The sequence below is a fragment of the Trachurus trachurus genome (genome assembly GCF_905171665.1).
Source record: "Trachurus trachurus genome assembly, chromosome: 21".
Lineage (NCBI taxonomy): Eukaryota > Metazoa > Chordata > Actinopteri > Carangiformes > Carangidae > Trachurus > Trachurus trachurus.
The window spans coordinates 26,630,835-26,653,060 of NC_139899.1; the positions used below are offsets into that span (position 1 = coordinate 26,630,835).

Sequence of the window (22,226 nt, forward strand, 5' to 3'; positions counted from 1 at the left end):
CGACAGAGCCCATAATTAGTGACAATGTCCAGTTATATGTACGAGACCACAGAGCCTGAACGCTGCAGCGACTGCATGTGCAGCAGCAAAACGCAACAGAGACCAGACACATAAATTGTAACATCAGTGACGCCGAGAGGCAGCAGAGAAACTTACTCAGCAGCTCGTCTGCCAACACCTCGGCTAGTCTGTTTCATTCAGAAGGTAGCTATCATTTGCAGGTGGTGGAGATGTTGAGTGCGTGACTCACACATACAATGGACTCACGCACATGACTCATCAGATCTGCAACGCCATAAACCCGGGTGCCTGCAAGTCTCATCAATTTAAAGAAGAAACTTTGATCTTAATAACAAAAAACAACAACAATACGATTGGGACTATTGTAGGTGCTGCTGGTCGACAGGGCGGAGTGCGGTTTGCGAACAGTGAGGATGTGTTGTTTCCTAAAACCAGATTCCTGCATGCTTCTCATTCCTGTCTTGGCTGTCAAAGGTGCTGCCAGTATATTTACTATGTGCAGCTCTCAGTTCTCCTTTCAGCTCCAGCCACTGTGAGGTCTGCTAACTCGCTCTAACCATGTTTTTGCACGTTATGACTCCCATGTATTTCCAATTCTTAAGAAGACTATGAAGCAATGGCCAAAAGTCTTAAAACTGAATGTCTCTTCCAATGAAACAATGGTTTCCAGTGAATTTCGCTAACATGCAATTATTCTGAATGAGCTGTTACCATGTGTCACAAGTAGGGCTGATTAGGACTGAATGGCCTGAGTCCACTCCAGTCCACATCACGGCTAATATGGACCGACAGCGTAGATATTAGGGCTCACCGCGATGTCAACGTGCACGATAAACACATCGCAAAAGGTCAATGAGTACGTTTTAGGGATGCACATTTACATTTTTTTCCCCGACCGTTAACCAACGTTCATTAAGTGTTTATTAACCGTTATCTGATAGATTAAAATGCTCTATTAAATGTCTGTGACTGGTGCCGATCGGCAACCCGAGCCTCTATCGGCAATCGACTATGTTTTTTCTTTCTTTCTTTCTATGAAACACAAACACACTGGCAGATGGAAGTTAGAAAAACGTCATTTCAGCCAATAGCAACATTCGATTGTAATAGCCAGGGATCGCCCCATAGAGGGCAGTCACAAAATACACCAAATTGAAATATTTTGACTAAAATGTCAAGAGTTCAATCAATCAACAACACTAATTCATACCCAAATATATTTGTTTTCAGCAGAAAAACGTGGTTTGGTCCACTCTCCTTCTTCTGTGTTTGTGGCAGTGTTACAGCGCCACTACAGGCCTGGTGTGTGTACTACAGCAGCGTGTTGAGTCATTTTCAGAAAGACACAGGAACTGTATGAGTATGCACACCTGAATATTTACTTATTTATCGCAAGTCATATCGTCAACATGATATTGAACAGTGTGATCGCACATTTTGCTGATATTGTGGAGGCCTAGTAGATATTTTCAGACAAAAGCAGCGCTGTGGAGGTTTTCAGTGGCTCCTCACCTTTGAAGTAGCTCTTGACCCTCAGGTATCCCACACTGAGGCGGAGGACCGACAGCTTGTCCAGGCGGGTGCGGACATCCTCGGAGAAGGGCAGCAGGTCCGTCAGGCGGTCCAGCTCCCCGTTCAGCCGATCCCGGTGTCGCTTTGAAGGGTTCGATTTAACCACTTCACTGCCGTCATTTTTCTTTCTGCGGAGCGAAAAAAGGAAACGGGGACAAAAACCCAAAAGCTGGTTATTGAAGTGTTCGCCGTGCCAACTTGAAGAAGCCTGTCATTACGGCTGCTTGGACCATGACTGATTCAGTTCTTGGAGCTGGGATAACCGGCCCTGCCAGGCCGTGGCATCTGTTGTGGGGATGCAGTATGACACATGGCAATTAAACATGAGCAACATTAACTGTTAGCAGCGCTGCAAGCAGCTCCAGACCCACTCGGGGAAAAAACCAGGTGTCATAAAAGTTACTCATAAATACTGCAGCTCCTCTGAGTCAACGTCAGCTCCATTGTTAAAGTGTTAAATAAAGGAGTGCTGTCGAAGCATGAGAGCTGCTGAACACCAGCACAATAATCATTAAATATTAGCACAACCAGATGATTCTCAACTGTGCCACATTAAAAGTTCTCACGGACTCACTTAGCATACCATTAGCATATTGTTTTTAGCTTCTTTTTTTTTTTTTTCCTCCTGCTGCTTTCGTACAATATTTATTTCATAACACATTAAAGGCTGTCAGCTGTACTTACGCATGGGCAAAAATATCCATAATATCAAATATTAATCCTTTTCACTGCTTCGTTGCTTGTTGAACACTGAACATCGGCACGAGATAAATGTAAAATACAATAATGTAGTGATATTATTATTAAACGTTATGCTGCTTGAGCTAATTGAACATCCCAGAATCCTTTAGATGATAATTAAGAGTTGTTAAGGTTAATATCTGTAAATAAATCATGTGCTTACCTAGCTACAGCAGCGAACCATTAACTACTACTCTGAAAATAAATTAATATCATCATCATGAACAAAACTGTTAAATCACAAGAGACATAAACCGGTCTCTTACTGGAGAAAAAGAAAAGAAAAAATACTCTACGCTCTATTTTTACAAACATGAAAACAAGACAAAGTGGAGTTTCTTTCTCAAGGAAACAATTTCCAGTCCAGAGTAAATAGTAGAGACAGCAGCACGCAAAATATACAAAAATCACCACAGCTCGTTCCGTTGGCTACTTGTGTGTAGTTTGTCAGGACACAATCCAGTTTTTCACCGTGACAGCAGCTTTATTTGCTCTGCTCGACTTTCTCTTGACCACCCATGCTCAAAAGCGCAGAGCACAAGCTCACAAAACGAGGCTCACTGGAGATACATGTCATTACTCACAAATCAGACACACATGCTTCACCGGGAGTGAAACCAAGTGTCGGTTGAAAAAGGGAGCAAATTGGGACGGCACACGACACCCCGCCGCCCGTCCTTCCTCCAGCACACACCTGCTGAGCGGCTTGTGGCTCGCAGACCCACCGACAACAAGCCGGCCCATTCACAAATAATCCTCACACTGCATCCAGTCTTAAAGACCCATTACACCCAGCTTCAAATATACATAAGCTCATTTCTGCACAGGCATCTTATTAATGTGGCAGCAAACCAAAATGCATGACAGACAGTATGTTTGGTGCTTTCACTGCTTGAGGTTTCTAGTTTTTCCTTCAGCCCTGATGGGAACTGTTGGCAGTAGCTACAGTCTAGGCCTGCGGTATAGAAAAAAAAAAAAAAAAAAGCCTGGAGATAAGTTGACTTTGTAGGAATAATCTTCTACAAGTTGGGTCTAGTCAATGTAAAATGCTTACATTCCCCTAATTGTTGAGGGGAATCAGCTTTTGGATGAGTCAAAAACTCTTTTGCACGACTCGGCAACTCCACCGAGCCAGAGGTCTTGAGTTACAGGCTGTGAAGCTGCTTCACACCTTGGTCACTTTCAACTATATACAGTATTTTGACCAGATGAAGGGTTTCAGTCAGCGGATGTCTGGATCTGAAGTTAGAGAATAAAGCCAAACACTTCTTCAGCTCCCAGGCGGTTGGAGAAATCCATGTCCTGCTGTGCCCATTGGACTGATTTGGGGTTGGGTAAACCAGCCCTCGCCCAAGAAACTGTGAAACTGCTTCATTCGTTTCCCAGTTTTAATCCCCTGGTATGGTTTGCGCGGTGGAGAAAAGGATTTCTCTTTGGATAATTCAGCTGCTGGTGAAAGCCTCCTGAACATCTGGTTGATAAGTTATCAGAGCAAACATCAAAAAAGGGTCGGCTGCAACCTCAGCTCCCTGATGTCGCGTGTCACCGGCGAAACACTTCGGGTAGAAAACCAGCACGTAATTTCAATGAGAACAATAGTAACAAACAAGAGTTTAGCTAGCCTATATCATGTTTTTCACGCCACCATCACCGTTCAGACGAATCTGAAATGATTAAAGAAACATTACTATTTCTGTGTGCATGAGCGAAGCAGCTTTGTGTTGATATGTGTGGTATTTATTTAGTTTTGGGGAATCACTGTGTCTAGAAAGCATCAGTGGCTGCAGCTGACAGGGACAGCTAACGGTAGCTAAGCTAACGGCGGTAGCTAAGCTAACATCAGGACGTCAGCTGTTAAAACCCTCCCGTTATTGGACACGACATGAAACTACTCCAGTTAGCTCAATCATGTTGTAACTAAGATATCTGCTGGAAAAAATACTTTTTTCATGGACCATTTGAGTCACTGAGTTATTAAAGTTAAACAGGTAACGGTTAGCCCAGCCAATGGGCTTTATGCACAGCTCCACTACTTCCTGAAATAAGACAGCTCCTTTATTACCTGTGTTACATTATTGGACCAACTAATTAATCCAGGTGTGCCTGACCATTGTTGTGAGGTCAGACACACCTGGATTAATCAGTTTGTCCAATAATGTAACACAGGTAATAAAGGAGCTGTCTTATTTCAGGAAGTAGTGGAGCTGTGCATAAAGCCCATTTACGATAACCATGACTAATTACAAAAACGTGCAATCATTGGCTTTATAGACTTCACAAACATAAGATTAGTCTAAACGGTGATATAGTGACGTGAAATATGAGATAGATATATATAGTGAAACTCTCATCTGTCACCATTGTTCTCATGCTGGATTAAGTAGTTGTAAACAACAAGGCCATTTGTTCTATTGTTTTGATTGGTAGACTATAGGCCTAAAGGCTCAGGGATCAAGCGCTCTGTCAAAAACACATCTTTACATTCTGACTTGAGCACTGCGAAAAATGATAGTGTTGTGTTTTATCTTTATTAAAAATAAATGATCAAGGTTAATGAACTTAATTGTTAACGGCTGCAACCATTTATTTCATGGTCAGATGAAACATGACTAACATGCAACTCCAGAGCTATTGATAGTTTTTCTATGTTTGCCCTCCAGCTGTTTAGACTGACTGAGTCCCAGCTCAAGCAGGAGGTGTCTATAAATCTTTACAAAGAGGAACTAATCAGCGGTCTATATAAGTCTGGCCAATCCTAATCACGTTAACTCCCGTGGTTTCGGCCTCAGTATCCTCAGCATCGACAGCAGCTTTTTTCAGGTCAACAACCGCCGCAGCATTTCTGCAGTTTCAGCCTTCAGATTCTCCACTGTTGCCTAAATTTCCCTCTCTCTACCAAAACTTTGGTTAATGATAGGCTATTAAATTTCCTCCGCTGCCACTGAATAGCCTGCAGGGAACAGAGCCTAAACTCAATTGCTGGCCGCAGAGCCAAGCCGTACCTTCTCAGAAAATGAAGTAGGACTGATCTCACTCTCGAGAAATGCCTCGTGGAGACAAAAGGCAGCATTCAGAACCATTTTTTCCACCTTGATTCGCTATGGATCACGGGGTTGAGCAGCAGACATCAGGGCGTTCAGTGCAGGGAAGAAAAAAAGACGGGTTTACCTCATGTATTGATTCCTATTGGGATTCCTTATCTCGCGACTGTGAAAGAGCAGAGCTCTAGTCTGAGCCATGAACCCAAACACCTCTGGCCCAGATGTAAGGCAGCGCATGTTGCACTCGGGGTCTGTTGACACACATTTGTCTGCTTAAAGAAGATGAAGCGTCTACTGCCTCCAGAGGGATGACTCAGTGGCTCGAAAGTATGAAAAGTGTGCTTTTTATACACATGTTTGGCTGCAGACAAACAAAGAAGACTGCAACTTTGGAAGTGGGACAGTATACAAAGGCAGCTTCTTGCCTAGAAAGAGCTTCCCAGACAAAAAAATAACACATGTTGTACATAAATGTACGAGAACAAAGGCCGAGTTACGGCAAGAGCAGATCAATTTACCAATATCCAACTGAGCAGAGTGGCAGCAATTATTGTTCAACAGTCCAAGTGTTTTGAAGTCATACAATACCAAGGTTTTCTGACTTTCTGCTCACGCTGGGTGGAATAAAAAATAAAAAATACAAAAAAAAAACATTCACAAAGGCAGATACAATGCCTCATTGAATGTGCCATGTCCACAGGAGCTCCACAGCTAATGCAGAGGCAATGGTGTGACATGAAAGAGGTGTATTTATCTCTGTTGTGGAGAAACTTGGGGACTCACTGTTGGGTACACACGGGATGCAGGAGACATTATTCATTTTCTAGGTGAAGGGAGAGGTCCACTCCTAAGTACCATCCTCCAGGAAGGAGCAAATCAAAAACTTTTTTTCAGAGGCAGACAGGTTTGTGCCAAAAAGTTTCTTTCTTTCTTTTCTTTAAACAGCTCAGGGGGGCTGAAGTTTGTTTGGACTGAAACTCCTGGCGAGTGTAGTCCTGTAGGAAGCAGCCTCTTCAGCTGTCTTAAGAGGTAAGGGAGGGAAGCAGCGGTTGCTTCTAGCTTATTATCACACATGCAAAGTGCCTCATGACTTTTACACACATACACAATGTACATGACCGCAGCCTGGGACATAACTTGTCTAAAGTCATTTTTCTGACTTCAAGGGCATGGGAGTATGTGTTTTATGTTTAACCCTCCTCCAACATGCAGCTATAAAACATGATGATATATTAGCCTAATGAAAAACCATTACAGCTTTCAAATTTTAATGAGCTCGTAATAATGTAAAACAATAATAAAATGAGTTATCCTTGAGGTTGGGGGTTGTTAAAGTTACGTCAGATCAATATCCCAATAATTACACATCATTTGGGGGTAATTTCTAACTGTCTTTGATGGGTAATGCTTTTCCAGTAAGAGTGTCAGACATGATAAAAGTGTTTAGCTCCTCTTTGAAAATGAAACAAAGGGCAAAGAACAAAGGGTAACTGCGTAGGTGTTCACCAGGAGTGTTTTGGCGTTCTGCCCCACCTCTTATCAGCATGTGTGTGTGTGTGTCTGCCTGTGTGTGTGTGTACACTTCTCACAACCCCTTGAGATTACAGTGCAAAACAATATTTCCATTGCTGAAGCATATTATCCCTTCTTACTAAGGATAGCATTGCTTGCTAAAATAAATAGCCACATTATAAAGTGTGTAACCTATAATCCACTTATGATCCACAGCGTTGGGTATACACACACACTACACCCCAACACATTACCATTGTGCACTCTGGAGGGTTTTTAATGAGCCCTAAGCAGTGTAATTAACCCATATTTTCACAGTGACTATATTTCATAGCGACCTGTGGTGTTGTTTCTCAGCAGCAGTGCAGCTATAAGGGAGGAAGGATGCAGCAGCTTTCATATGAGCCGAGCTGCCTATCTCGTGTTGTGACTCTTTGTTCAGCAGTGTGGGAAAAGCAATGCAATGCATCACTGTCACTCCTTGTTCTCTGGCTGTCAAACTTGAAGACTCGGGTGGCTTTATAAATGTGGGCTTGTGATGAGATGATGGTCGCCAATTTGGAACTTGTGAGTTTGCATTTTTGGGACGTTAAGCACATGGCCGAGCGCTTAAGTGGTTAAATGCACGAGAACAATGTTGCCTGTGCAAACACACACACACACACGAGACTCGGTGCATAGAAAACATTAAATAGGTACTTTTAATCACATAGCTAGTTGTATTCATGGCAAAGGAGACTGACTGGCAGCGCACACAGAAGGAATTCTGGGTAATAAAACAGAGAATTTGGATGGGCAGATCTGCCGTGGAATGCCCCTGTTGAGTGACCACAGCTTTTTACAGTCGGGGCTCAGTGGTGCCTTTGTGCAGCTGAGCCCAGCTGGGCCGTCCAGGAAACCTCAGCCCTTCATTGCACGGTCCCCACATCTTCAGAAACACAGACGTCTGCATACAGACCACCTCTTTATTTTGGGATTTACACTGGGAACAGCCTAGTATATGCACACACTCGCTATACACTCACAATTTTCACAATAGGACTTAGTCCAAGTCATATCTAGTCAAAGTTACATTCAAGAGCAGTGATGTTAATGAATATTTAATTGGATTTACTGTAGTTTTGTTGTCTAGTGTAGTGTTGATGAGTGGCAGGAAGTGTAAAAGTAAATTGGATGCTCAAGTGTCCAACTTTACTGCAAGCATGAAACTCTCTCAACCACTCTTTTTGCTCTATTTTGGTCTCCTCCACTGCCTTATTCCTAAAAAAAAAACATCTAACCCTTTGGCTACTAAATGGTCAGCTATCTGCGTTGGTATAAAGGGTTTATTAGAGCTTTTGTTGCTGAAAAACAAGGCTGATAATAGCTGGAAAAACAACACTCAATAACAACGTGACTGAAAGCACACACAGACACATTCATCGAGCCAAGGTGTCCACAGAAACGAGTGATAATCCTCTGTGGGTGTGCCACTACTAGCTACTCTTGTCTCATCACACGCAGTCATGTGATCTGTTGTTTATATAAATACATTGATGAGTGCAGCTTTGAGGAATTTACTCAACTTCAACAGGAACAGACCTGAAACTAGTTTAAAAGCAGGATTAACGCCAGCCAGGTGAGATCACCTGAGTCATCTAATATAAATTACTCAATTAAAGCTAAACAAATATCTATCTATCTATCTATCTATCTATCTATCTATCTATCTATCTATCTATCTATCTATCTATCTAGTTTGCATGTTAAAGCAGCAGTTAAAACTAACAGCTTCAGTTTACGTTCATCAATAGAAATCAATAGTAGCTTTGTTGGAAGAGTTACTTTCTGATGGAGCTGCACAATAAGCAAAATCATCTTAAATGTGATTAAACAGTGTAATTGGTCATTTTTTTGTCGTTCATATTTATCTATCTATCTATCTATCTATCTATCTATCTATCTATCTATCTATCTATCTATCTATCTATCTATCTATCTATCTATCTATGTAGTGGTGTTACAGTAAAATGTGTCCCTCTAAAGTGTGATTAAATGTAAAGTCCCGTGTACAGTAGGCCTATGTAAATAAATGTACTGGTTTACTGTGTAAAACACTTTTTTAAAAAAGTTAAGAAGAACAAAACAGGAGGGGGAAAACACAGAGGAAAAGACACACACACACAATACACACACATACACACACAAAAGCACACACACAGCCAGCACTGATCCCAGAACGATGAAGCGCGAGGCTGTATCAGATTACAATAACATACTCGCATACAGCTCCCCCCCTCCCCTCCCCTCCTCTCCTCTCCTCCCCTCCCTCTCTCCCTCTCGCTCGCTCTCTTTCACTCCCCCTTCAGTCCCCCCTCCCTCCTCCTCCTCCTCCTCCTCGGAGCATCGCGTGAGAGCAGCAGCCGACTCTCCAACTTGATTGTGATTAATGCGCGAGGGCAAGATATCCATGCCAGATCCGAGCTAGACACATACTTCTTAAGGTGGTCCGAAAAAGTGCACACACGAAAGGAAAAAAAAAGAAAAAACAGCACAAGAGACCAACACTCACTCACTCACTCTCAACTCACAAGCAAACTTTTACCCTGTTGTACTTGTTGATATCACAACTTTTTTTTTGCTTTACAGTACAAATACACGCCTGAAACGTCGGTGATAGACGTTAATAATTAAACAACTCGGTTTACCTTAACTTTTTTTTTTTTAAAGCAACACTATCCTTGTCTGTTTAACGTGTAAAACTTACGTAAACTTAACCGTTTATTAATTTTTTTGAAACTTAACCGTTGGTCAACGTGTAGCTAACAGACATAATTCTAGGTTCAGTAGTATCAACGTCGTAGGCTCGGTATAACTTTTAAATGTGTAACATGAACATTAAAGTTAAGTTAGCCTAAATTAAGCACACAAAAAACAAAAGTCTTACTGTTTGAGAACAGGCTTCTTCCTCTTCTTGTTAGCATAAGTCCCCGAGTTTCCCAACATGGTGTCACTTATGGTCTTTTTAACGTTCACAACAAACTTGACGTTGGGTTAACATTTGGTTTGTGCTCGCAAGAAGCTCACTCCCCCTCGGCCGCCGTCGAGGCTTCCTTCATCCGGCTGCACGGTGACAACAAGACGGCAGCAGTGGTGGTTGGTAGTGGTGGTTCAGCTGAGTCCAACTTCCATGTTCAAACAGAGACAGAGTGAGAAAGGAAGAGACTAGAGAGAGAGAGGAAGCGAGGGAGGGAGGGAAAGATAGATAGAGAGAGTCAGAGAGAGAGAAAGAAAAAAAAAAGCTCCCGGGGTACGCGGAGGTTTTGCAGCCGCGTTGACAGATCCTGTGGGCGGCCACCGTCGCTGACCTTGGTCGGTGCTGCTGCTGTTGTGGAGGGTGAAGCTGTGTGGCAGTGAACAACTAAAGTTTCTGTGAAGGGGTGGAGGAAAGAGGAGTTAAGGGAAAAAAGAAAAAAGTTTGGCACAGGATTTAGCCTATATCCAACTCCAACCCACCACCTTCTTCTTGGATAAACAACGCCGCTTTAATATTATTATTATTATTCTGAGTCACTTAAGTTTTTCTTTTTTCTCTCTCTCTCTCTCTCTCTCCTGCACGGGGCGTTTTCAGGAAATGTGTGTACAGTCTGTCAGCGCTGTGTTTTTTAAGGTGGACTGGAGTCAATGTGGCTCTAGTAGTCTGTTTGAAAACTTTATTACTGTATTTGCTACAGCTTTTAACTAAATTCAATATGATTTTAAGCATTTACTAATTGCTATTTTTGTCTTTTACCGTCTTATTCCTTTCTCTTTCTTTTAAAGAGAAATACATTTTATTGATTTTTTTTTTATTATTCTGATTGCTTTTATTATTGTCTTTTACTGTCTTATTTCTTGCTTTTCCTTTTAAATGTATTTATATGCCCCTGTAAAGCACTTTGAATTGTCTATAGTGTAGTAGCCTATAAATTGTGCTATACAAATATAGCACAAGTACAGCCTTGCCTTGCTGCTGCTGCTGCTGCTGCTGCCTTTGTTACATCCACAATGTGTTGATTTAGTGGGGGGAAAACATGTTGTTTGCCTTAGATTTCTCACCATAAGTGGAAACTATTACATGCATAAAAGTGTTCCTAATAATTGCCATTATATTCCATTGAGATAGGCTAATATTGCACAAATAGACCTTTTCCTAAGATGTTCAACAGGATAAATCTAATGCACATTACTGAGTTAACGAAGGGCATATAATACTTTTATTTTTCAGTTAACCGCATACAAATTAATCAAAGAAGTCTGTAAATCAAATTCAATGTGAATGTTCAAGGTTGTTCCAGGTATCTTGGGGAACCTCAAATTTATTCTGCTCCAGTGTCATCTGTCTCTGCATGTAATCCCAGACTTGACGGCATGATGTTGAGATCAGGGCGCCGTGGGGGTCCAGGCCATCTGTTGCAGGCTTCCTTGTTCTTCTTGTCTTTGAAGAAATGTCTTTATGACTCAGGGCTGTATGTTTTGACTCATTTCTCTGCTATACAGAGTGAATTCACAACGGATCTTGACGCCTCCCCTGATGGAGAGGGAAAAACCTTTGCACATTAAGCTACTATTATTGCAGAACAGCTACAACCTGACTTTAATGTCATTTGCCCCCTAAAATTATATTACTTTATGATGGTCTAATCATATTTTTTAACACCATTACTTTCACACAGAAGCCTTAATGTACTGTAGTGAAACCACTGCTTACACACCCAGAATACAAACAACATCCAAGGAGCTCATTTTGGAGGAAACTTAAAGGGAGTTATGTGACAAGTTAAAGAATTCAACCCATTTTAAAGCAATACAATGGCCAATATGGTCAAAGCAGCTGGAGATATTATACAAGAAAGAGGATATGCCTAAATAACCACAATGTTTGTCCCAGCAGTATAAAAAAAAAAACTACATACCAGTGGGCACTTTTTTGTAAACTATCCATACTACAGACTTTATACATGGCCAAAAGTATGTTAACACTCAAACAAAGTATGTGAAGACCTAAACATTACACCATATGTGATCGTTGAGCGTCTCTTTCCGGTAACATGCTGCCTCTGCTCTTCTGGTTTCAGCTTTTTCACAAAACTTGGTCCCATGGCTGCAGGGATTTGCTTTCTCCCAGTCTGAGAAGCACATACACCGACGCCGGGCAATGTTTCCTCCCAAAGGTATTCAGCGGGCTTGAATCTCTCTCTCTCACACACCAAACTGGGAAAAGCATTTCTTCATGGCCCTTTGCTTTGTGCATGGGGGCATTGTCATGTTGGAACAGGAAAGGGCCTTCCCCACATGCCTGCCACAACATTAGAAGCGCACTTTGTCTAAACTATCATTGTATGCGGTAGCATTAAGATTTCCTTTTCATTTTTCTTGGAGCCAAGGAGCCAAGCCCTGCCATGAGAAACAGCTCCAGACCAACAGCAATGAGGGGCATGTTGTCAGACCTGTCCATCATAGATCTGGCTTCATTGTGTGTTATTTTAGCAGGTAGGAAGAGTAAGACAAGTAACAAAGAGTATTGACAATTTAGGCAGTCTGCACACAAAATTTGCTTGAAAATATATATTTTTTGAAAACTTGCAGCTGCATGGCCTAAGTGGTCAGTTTATTAGGTACACCTAGATGTAACCAATGCCAATTATTTTGGTGGAGGGTTGAGGGGTTTCTGTTATTTTGTCCACCAAGATTATACTGTTGAAGTTTAGCCAAAAAACAGAAATGTCTCTCTGTATTAAAGGTCCCATATTGTATGAAGTATAAGATTTCAATGCACTGTTGGATTATGAAGCAGCTCTAGGGTCTATCTAAATCCTGTGAAAGTATCAACGTGCTCACTGCACAGTGAAATGCGCACAGCCTGTATTCAGAAACTGAGCCTTAACACCATCTGTCAGGACTTCTGAAACTTTGTGATGTCACAACAAAGCAGTCACCAAGCCCCGCCCACCTGGACCCACCATCCAACACTTTGCAGGATTTGATTTCTCTGAGTGTTTTTACCTGGAATTCACTGTATTTTAATATATTTAGTTACTCAGAAAACAAACAGTCATCCACTGACACTGACCTGTTGAGACAGGAGAAAACTAAAACCACAAGTGTTTCTTCTTATTGATCTTCCCTTCCAATAAAACAGAAGAAGTGCAGTTGTCTGTTAATTTGATTTCGTAAGTTATTTGAAAAGCTGCTTTATATACAGTGACAGGGAGACGTTGGAACAATTCACACCTTCACTTCTCCCCACCCTTCCTCTATAAACAACATAATTTATCTTGGACACACTTTACTTCCTCATAACAGCTGTCTGCCATGTTCACATTCTCTACTTGAAGTTTGTCACTCATCAAATGGAGTGACTGAAACCTTTATTCCCCCTCTGGGAATTTGCTTTGCACACAGAGAATGAAAACATTAACAATCACAAAAGGCAGCACATAATGAAACATAAAACATGTCAAAACATCTTTGAAAAGCCTGTTTCAACATCCAAGTTTAAATGTTACTTCTGACACTAAATGCATGATTTGATGCACTGTTTTGTTTTTTAAAAAAAGAAATAAACAGTGGTGTTTTATTATGTTCGCTGTCTCTAGCGAGTGAGTTATTAGTGTTTTTACATACAGTTTTCTTTGTCTGTGTCAGTTTTGTTAAAACATGCACTAGTGTTTCCATCTTAATGAAGAGAAAAGCTGCAACACAAAGACACAGAAACAAACCTCAAAGTGCAGAACATCCAAAAAAAGAGAGAAAAGAAACAGAAAAAAAGAAAAAAGAGGGAAGCAGTAGTTCATTTCATCATATGGCAGTGTGTTTGCAGTGAATCCTTGACAGCTGACAGTTTGACTCATGGATGACTGAGAGACGCCCGAGGTGGAGGCTTTGCTCTGTTATGTCTCTGTCTCACAGAGAGGATACGCTGTGCCCTCAGGCCACAGGTATCAAGCCTCTAAAAAAGACATATTCATAGTCACATTCTCCCAATCCTGAGGCCTGACACCCATGTGAAGAAGACATGACATCCTCACCGACACCATGCAGCCGCACAAAGTCGTTCTGTTTGGAGTTAAAATAGCTGTTGTTTCCTTATCAGTTGTTTATTTGTTGGTGAGACTCTATAGACTTTATTTTGTGAATCCACTGGAATCAAACCTTTACATCAATATCTGATGATTGATTATGTTCTAGATGCACCGGTTATCATTTGATCGATGTCTTCATTATCACGCTTCGTGTCCCACTAATCATTTACATACTAGTGGCAATCGATCAGCTGTGTCGTGCCAATCTGTCTGTAATCACGTTGCTGTTCTTGATGATGCGGTCGTGCTGCTTTCTGTTAATTACACTAATCACTTCCTGGTGAAAACTATTGTGTCATAACGTTAAAGCTGGAGTGAATGGCACTATATCTGCAGGAGATTTATGAAGCAGAGAAGGAAAATAGATCATTATTTTTGAAGAAATAAACATTGTTTATACTCGCCGAATATACTATGCCTGGTGTTGTGGCCCAAATCTGGCCCAAATGTACAGCATGATTTCCAAACGCTACTTCCACATCTGGACCAAATCTGGTGGAAAATCTTGACAGTCAGTACCAGAGGATAATAGCCGCATTCTGCCCAGATGCGGAAGTAAATAGGCCAGACTTGAACCCAACACCAGAATTGGTCCAGATGTAGCAGTACGCATCGGAAAATATATATGGGCCAGAACCAGGCATTAGCCTTATACCAGGGCCAAAAGAAGACAATGATAGGATTTATGTTTCTATGGGAAGACTTGATAGATGAGTCAGAATCTGGTGACCACATCTATCTATCATCTACAACCTCAGCTCCTGTTACGAAAAAAAACAAAACAAAACAAAAAGTTAAAGGGATAGTTCACCCAAAATTGAAATTTCACTCATTATCTACTCACCCTCATGTCGACTAAGGGCTGGGAGAAGTTTCAGAGTTATCCGTGGCTTCTCTGAGTTGCAGGGGGTCTCGGCGTAGCAGTGCATGTCCATATAACGGTTGCAAATGGATACCAACTGTCTCGTGTCGTAACAAAAAGACCCACCAAAAAACATCCAAATACCTCCATGCTGCTCGTATGTAATGTCCGTCTTGTATTGAAGCCCCGAAATGCGAAATTGTCCCGAAAAAAATTAAATAAGTCTATATTTCAAGCTTGTTTTGTAGCGGAAGCTTCTCGAAGCACCTCTTCCCGGTTCTTCAAATTTGGACGAACTGGGAAGAGGACGAAGAGGAGCTTCCGCTACAAACAAGCTTGAAAAATAGACTTATTTAATTTTTTTCGGGACAATTTCGCATATCAGGGCTTCAATACAAGACGGACATTACATACGAGCAGCATGGAGGTATTTGGATGTTTTTTGGTGTGTCTTTTTGTTACGAAGACAGTTGGTATCCATTTGCAACCGTTATGTATATGGACATGCACTGCTACGACGAGACCCCCTGTAACTCAGAGAAGCCACAGAGGACTCTGAAACTTCTCCCAGCCCTTAGTCCACATGAGGGTGAGTAGATAATGAGTGAAATTTAAATTTTGGGTGAACTATCCCTTTAAAGTCTTGGTGCTGGAAAAACTCCCACTTCATTGCTACTGTAATGGTGAGAGCAGCTCAGGTCCTGGGGCCATATTGAAGAACTGGTCTGTAGTGTTTGGCCAGTCTGGAGCATGCAGGGGGGGGTTAGACAGGTCCACAAAAATGAAGACAAACTCAATCCTAAGAAGAGTAAGAAAAAAATAAAAGTTCGTCACCCTGCCTCAGGCAACCTCTGACTCATGGAAATGATGCTTCTACACAACTAAACCACAGAAACGCAAACACACGCTGAAGTCACCAGGAGGTCGTTCAGGTTCAGGTGGTGGCAGCTCTATCACATCACATCACATCCTCTCAGTCATTAAACCCACACACCTTCATTTCATCCTCGGTGCAGACAGACAGACAGAGGCCCCGGGGCTGGACCGGAGGACACCTGCTACTAACAAATAACAGCAGAGACCAATCGCTCATAATTTGTGGTGTTTTCTAACAATGTTGTTGTGAGGCGAGGACATCGTCATTCAGTCATTTATTTTGAAAGAGACTTTGTATTGTTTGTCTCTTGGCTGAATTCTTTTCCCCCTCTTAAATCTTTGCGTAACCTTTTGAATTCTTCCAGAAGAAGGCGAGAACTTTCTACTAGAGTAAACACAGCTGATGAGCGAGTCTGACGAGGTTTGTTTGTGTTTTTCTGTTTCATTTACCTGGAATTAGTCCGACATCAGACAATTAGGGAGCAAGGCAGCTTTTTTTTTTTTTTTAGTAGGCTAACAGATGGATTTAGATGTTCTTTTTCTGCTACTTCCTCAAGTCTCAGTGTATCAGCTTGATGTGAGTCACAGTTGAAATCTGTTTTTCTTTTTTTGAGTGAGTGAGTGAGTGAGTGTGAGTGGCAGAGAGACAAAGTAGCTCCTGGCTGGAGTCGTGTGGAAAATATAGAAACGCCATCTGTCAGGTAAAATTTCAGCAACAAGACAGCCGTGTATACGTTACACAAAGTGTGAGTGTAGTGTGGTGTAATGTTATTGTGGTTTCTGATATTCCCAACACTGGGTCTGAAAAATGGATTAAAAAAAACACTGTAAACCACATTAAAGGGATAGTTCACCCAAAATTCAAATTTCACTCATTATCTACTCACCCTCATGTCGACTAAGAGCTGTGAGAATTTTCAGAGTCCTCCGTGGCTTCTCTGAGTTACGGGGGGGTCCGCGCAGCAGTATTTGTCCATATAATGGTTGTGAATGGATACCAACTTTCTTCGTCCAAAAAGACACACCAAAAAACATCCAAATACCTCCATACAGCACTGCTCGTCTGTAATGTCCCTCTTGTATTGAAGCCCCGACATGAGAAATTGTTCCGCCGGTCAGTGTAAATCTCGCGTGATTTGCAATGACGCAGGAAGAGCAGTGAACTGAGACACTGGGAGCTTCCGCTACAAACAAGCTTGAAATATATACTTATTTAATTTTTTTCGGAACAATTTCTCATGTCGGGGCTTCTATACAAGACGGACATTACAGACGAGCAGTATGGAGGTATTTGGATGTTTTTTGGTGTGTCTTTTTGGACAAAGAAAGTTGGTATCCATTCACAACCATTATGGACATGCACTGCTACGCCGAGACCCCCTGTAACTCAGAGAAGGAACGGAGGACTCGACATGAGGGTGAGTAGATAATGAGTGAAATTTCAATTTTGGGTGAACTATCCCTTTAACTAGGGGTTTTCAGCTCATGTTGACGTCGGTATCTACATTCAGCCATCCCATCCTCGTGGGATCTAGTTAATTAAGGCACCAATCCACCCACCCACAGGCTGTGTGGTGACAGAGACCCCCCACCCACCACCACCTCCACCACAGTGGGAGAGATGCAGCCATGCAGCCAGCCAGGGACTGTGTGAGAAATGGGAAATGTGGATATGGCAGCTGCGGCACCACAGACTTTGGCGTGTGGCTTGCTGGTGAGCGCCGCGCAACTGTTCCCATGGGTTTAATCCAGTCCTGTGTGCCTGTTTATTTGGCCCCCGTTGCATTCCTGTGTGTGAGAGCCGCCAGCGCACGGCCATCAACACCAGGCTCGATGTCTTTATTTCACTTCACAGTAATATTTAATTCAGCCCCGCGGTGGTTTTCATTTAGGAAGGCCAGATATACCTCAGTGGATTTTATTGTCCTCCACCCACTGCAGAGCTTCTCCCTCAAACTTAACCTATTACTGCGCTGGGCTCTGTTTCTTTACTGCTTTGATTTCGTCATCTAAACAGCTCAGTCCTGTCCTGCATGGGGTCTGTGGCACTCAACAAGTGGACATTAATTTGTGTTGGATATACTTGAGATTTATTCTCCTATTTTTTCTGAGGAAGATGGAATAAACACATAAATGAATATATCAATAAACAAATGTAGATATCAATTATAAAATCATAATCATAATGTGTACGAGCCTTTATAAACACATGAAACCAGTGGTGAGTCCAGAGTCTAGGGTCTCTGATTAGGTCAAAGGTCAAGGTTGTAGTGACTTTAAAAAACAAATGATCTTGGTTGTAGGAATACAATATGAACTTTATCAAATTCAGGGCAACTGTCCACGAGAAATGGACAGGACAGGTCAAGTGACTGAAAATGTGATTTGGAGCTGTGTGAATGAGAATATCTGTGTGTCAGACCCGTCCCACATCCTTCTGGAAAACTACGAGCTCTTGCCTTCCGGTAGAAGGTATAGACTCCCTAAATGCAGACTGAATCGTTTTAAATTCTCTTTTGTACCCACCTCCATCAAACTTTTAAACAGCTCTGTAGATGGTGTACGCTGAGGCCTGGGAGGTGTGCAATAACTCTTGTTTTTATTTTTTTTATCTGGGAGATGTGCAATAACTGATGCTTGTTTGTCTGTTTGTTTGTTTACTTTTTAATCTTGTTAACCCTTGACTGGGTGTGTCATGAGTGTGTGTGTACATGTCAACTGTCATTTATGTATTTTATGTATGGCAGCTTTTTTTTACCATGCACTGAGTCCACAACAAATTTCCCCTGTGGGACATTAAAGTTTATTCTATTCTATTCTATTCTATTCTATTCTATTCTATTCTATTCTAATTTCTCAAGGGAATTTGTCAAAGTGTGGCTCAAACATTCACTTTCTCTTATGTAAGAAATTGTCTGGATAGGTGACATGAAGGCTAAAGGTCAAAGGTCAAGGTTGTTGTGAAAACGAATGAATACAATATGAACTTCATCAAATTCAGTGCAACTGTCCATGAGAAATGGATTGACTTTGCTGGTCAAAGGTCAAGGAAGCTGTGACTTAAGAAAATGTGATTTGGAGCTGTGTGAATGTGAATGTGTAATTTCTCAAGGGAATTTGTCAAAGTGTGGCTCAAACATTCACTTTCTCTTATGTAAGAAATTATCTGGATAGGTGACGTGAAGGCTAAAGGTCAAAGGTCAGTGTGACCTCACAAAATACCTATCAGCCATTATTCATGACATCACACAGAAAAAAAGGGGAAAAACTTTGAGTTTTTGTTCAAATGTGGAAGTTGAGCTTGATATTGTTAAATTAGGTTCTAGCCTACTTTATGCATGATTTTTCAACCATTGTGTCAAAATTAACTTAACTTTTTAATCACTTTTTTTTCTCTTTTCCTCAATTATAACATAGTTTTCATAGCACACCTTCGAAACTCAATCATTGTTTTTATTCTGGTGGCAGGAATCGACTTCTTCTGAGGTGAAAGTGGAGTGTCAGAGCTGCTGTCGGCTGAGCTGCTCAGTCCTTTTCAAACAGGCAGAGACTTGACGAGAAGCAGGACTGCTGCCCTCTGTGAGGGGAGGACTTGCGTGTGAAAGACGGGGGGAGGGAGGGGAGGAGGAGGAGGAGTGGTAGAGGGGTGGGAGGGAGGAGGGAGGAGGCAGTTTTTAACACAGTGAGATGTTACTGAGCTCCATTACACCCTCGACCACAGCTCCATTAAAAAGGAACACGGGGCTGTGAGCTGTGGGGATCATGACTTCTGTTCGTCTGCGCCTGTGTGGTCGACGGGTCGTGGTGTGATGTGATTATCTCGGTATGGAGGTTACTGAGTGTTTGGTGTGGGGGGGGGTGGGGGGAGGCCAGAGGAAGAGGCTGCACAACGGCATACAACAACTATAGCCCTGTTCTCTAGTATGAAATCATGTCGCTGACACTGGGGCAGCGGCTTTCACAGGAAGTACATAGAGCACCACAAATAGACCTGACGGCAGCCACTGGTTTTCATCCTGTGTCCCAGTTGTGGCTTGAACCGCTGTTACTGGTTGTTATGCATCAGTATCTCATGGGGAAACATCCTGTTACTGTCACTTAAAACACTTCACATGAATGTTTTGTTCTCATAATGATAAGACGTATGTTTTCCTCTGTCACCTGCTGCTTCCATTACCCCAAATAAATTACACAGAGGCTCACGTTTATTGTTAAACATCCCAGAAATAGTAGTAGGCTATCGTCCCTCAGTTCGTAGGAGCTTCAGCCTCAGGGCTCGGTGCTTAAAGGTCACAGATGATCACGCAACACGAGTGCAAAAATAAACTTTAACGCATCCCTTCCAAGACATTTGGAAACATTTTGTTCGGACTAATGTGTTTAGTCAGTTACAAACTCCCTTTCACTGTTGATTAAACTTGATTATTTTCTTGATTAACTGTTTAATCCAAAATAAGAAAAAAAAAAAAACACGCAACATGATGTCATCGCATTGCATTTCAAACCCTCAAAATCATCCAGTTTGCTGTAAAGACAAAATATCACATAAAAAAACAAACCAACTGTTTAGTGTGAGAGGCTGCGACTGTAGAATAATTCACATTTTAGCTTCATAAACAACTTTGAAACAAAACAAAACCATAAATCAACTATCAGCTCATTAATTAAACAACTAATTGTTTCAGCCCCAGTCAAAGACATATGATTATATAAGTCAGCTATCAGAAAGTCATTTAAATATGAATGCAGTTATAAAACTATATTATGTTTATGTTTTAGTGATGCTGTGAGTGTGTATCTGCAGCTGTAGGTTTCTCTGTAGGTTTAAGGCAGGTGAAGGGTTGAGAGATTAGTCGAAAACGTACTGTAGGCTACTACTACCATCCTGGTTGCCATGCATTTCAGTTGTTTTAATGATAAACAGTGCAGACAAAACCTCCTCCCTGCTGGCGCTGTTAAAACCAGCCCAAACTGCAGAGGAGAGAAATAAAACCTGCTGTAAAAACCAGGGGAAATTTGGCAGCGAGAGTTTTGCCAAACCCCTGAGCCGGCCTCACAGGGTTTGAGCCGTGAGACCTGAATGTGGAGTATTGTTGTTTTACTGTTGACTAATTACTCTGGTTCCTGTGTGTGTGTGTGTGTGTGTGTGTGTGTGTGTGTGTGTGTGTGTGTGTGTGTGTGTGTGTGTGTCGTTGTGTGCCAGGATGTATACATGGGAATGCTTCGGCACTGTATCTGTGTATACGTGTGTGTGTGTGTGTGTGTGTATATACCATATTTGAATGACTTCATCTGTCAACACCGGCTGTAAAGGTCTATTGCTTACTCACATTACCTCAGCAGTGTTATTTTTACACTACACGTCACTGTACAGTATATTTGACTGGTTCTTTATTCATCGGTGGAAGATGGATCACAACACCACCACCACCACCACTCCTTCCCTCTGGCTGTCACATGGGAGGACTTATAGATTGGGCTGCACCCATCTTTGTACCTGCCCTTTATTTTAGACCTCAGCTACACACCTGTAAAGTTTCGTGACTGCATCTTGCGCGGTTGTTCTGCCAGCGCGGTGACAAAATACGTCCTCACTCATAAACACCTGTCAAAGCACTTGAAAATCGCCTCTGTGGTAGTCGATCTCCAGGACGACAATACACACACGCACACACACAGACGCCGACACACAGATGAAAACAACATCAGCCAGCTGGTAGAAATTAGTCAATTGTCCATTAATCCACTCATCTGTCCAAAACAAGATAAACATTGGCAGCTCGAAGCCTGGAAGCCTGACTGCTGTGAAGATTGCGGAGGATATGCATGGTCCCTGGAGGGTGAATCACAGTATTGTTGATGAAAAACTGACTTTTGCCACGCTGCCAAGCATCAGATTAAAAATTCCCCCTCGCGTGAAACAACTCCAGTCCATGAAATCTGCTGCACACATTCATGCCTCCACCAGAACAAACCCTGTTCATCATAATTTCCCTACAATGTTTTCTTTTTCGACCCTCTGATCGATTGTTTCTGCACACATTGCAGCCTCTGGATGTCGCTATATTACCTGCAGCTACAACGGTTAATATGTGGTGGCTTTAATATAGAGCATAAATCTGCTTCCTGCTGAATTTGAAAAGCAACAATAGAGGTGAATGTTTGAGGAAAGAGTGCACATATTTACATATTATTTATGCAAATCTGAATAAATGTTTTGAGATCGCCGTCCAAGCTACATTCACAGACCTGAGTACACACATATGGGTTGAGGTACAGTTTCACAACTTTCCACATTTGCAAGTAATACTGCTATGATTCTCTGTAGCCCATAGCGAGGAAGAGAAGTCATGAGAAGATAAGCTGCAGAGCATAAATTGCTTCAGAAATTAGAGATGACAGTCACTGGTGTTCTGGGCTGCTCCCACACTAATTTAATAAAACTTATTATAACTGCCGGAGGGGTTGGTGCAGAGCAGACTGGATGGACGGTGCAGC

At 42.0% G+C, this 22,226-nt stretch overlaps 1 protein-coding gene across 1 annotated transcript in view; it reads right to left on the minus strand.

The window, feature by feature from the left end:
• LOC311004926 (uncharacterized protein) overlaps positions 1 to 10,516 on the minus strand; it is a 182,946-nt gene extending 172,430 nt beyond the window's left edge. The window contains exons 1-2 of the mRNA XM_083997151.1: positions 9,814 to 10,516; positions 1,534 to 1,721 (exon numbers count right to left, since the gene is read on the minus strand). Coding sequence (XP_083853277.1) covers positions 1,534 to 1,721; positions 9,814 to 9,872 — 247 coding nt within the window. The 5' untranslated portion in view covers positions 9,873 to 10,516. The remainder of the gene's footprint in view (positions 1 to 1,533; positions 1,722 to 9,813) is intronic.
• Between the last annotated feature and the right edge of the window lie 11,710 nt (positions 10,517 to 22,226).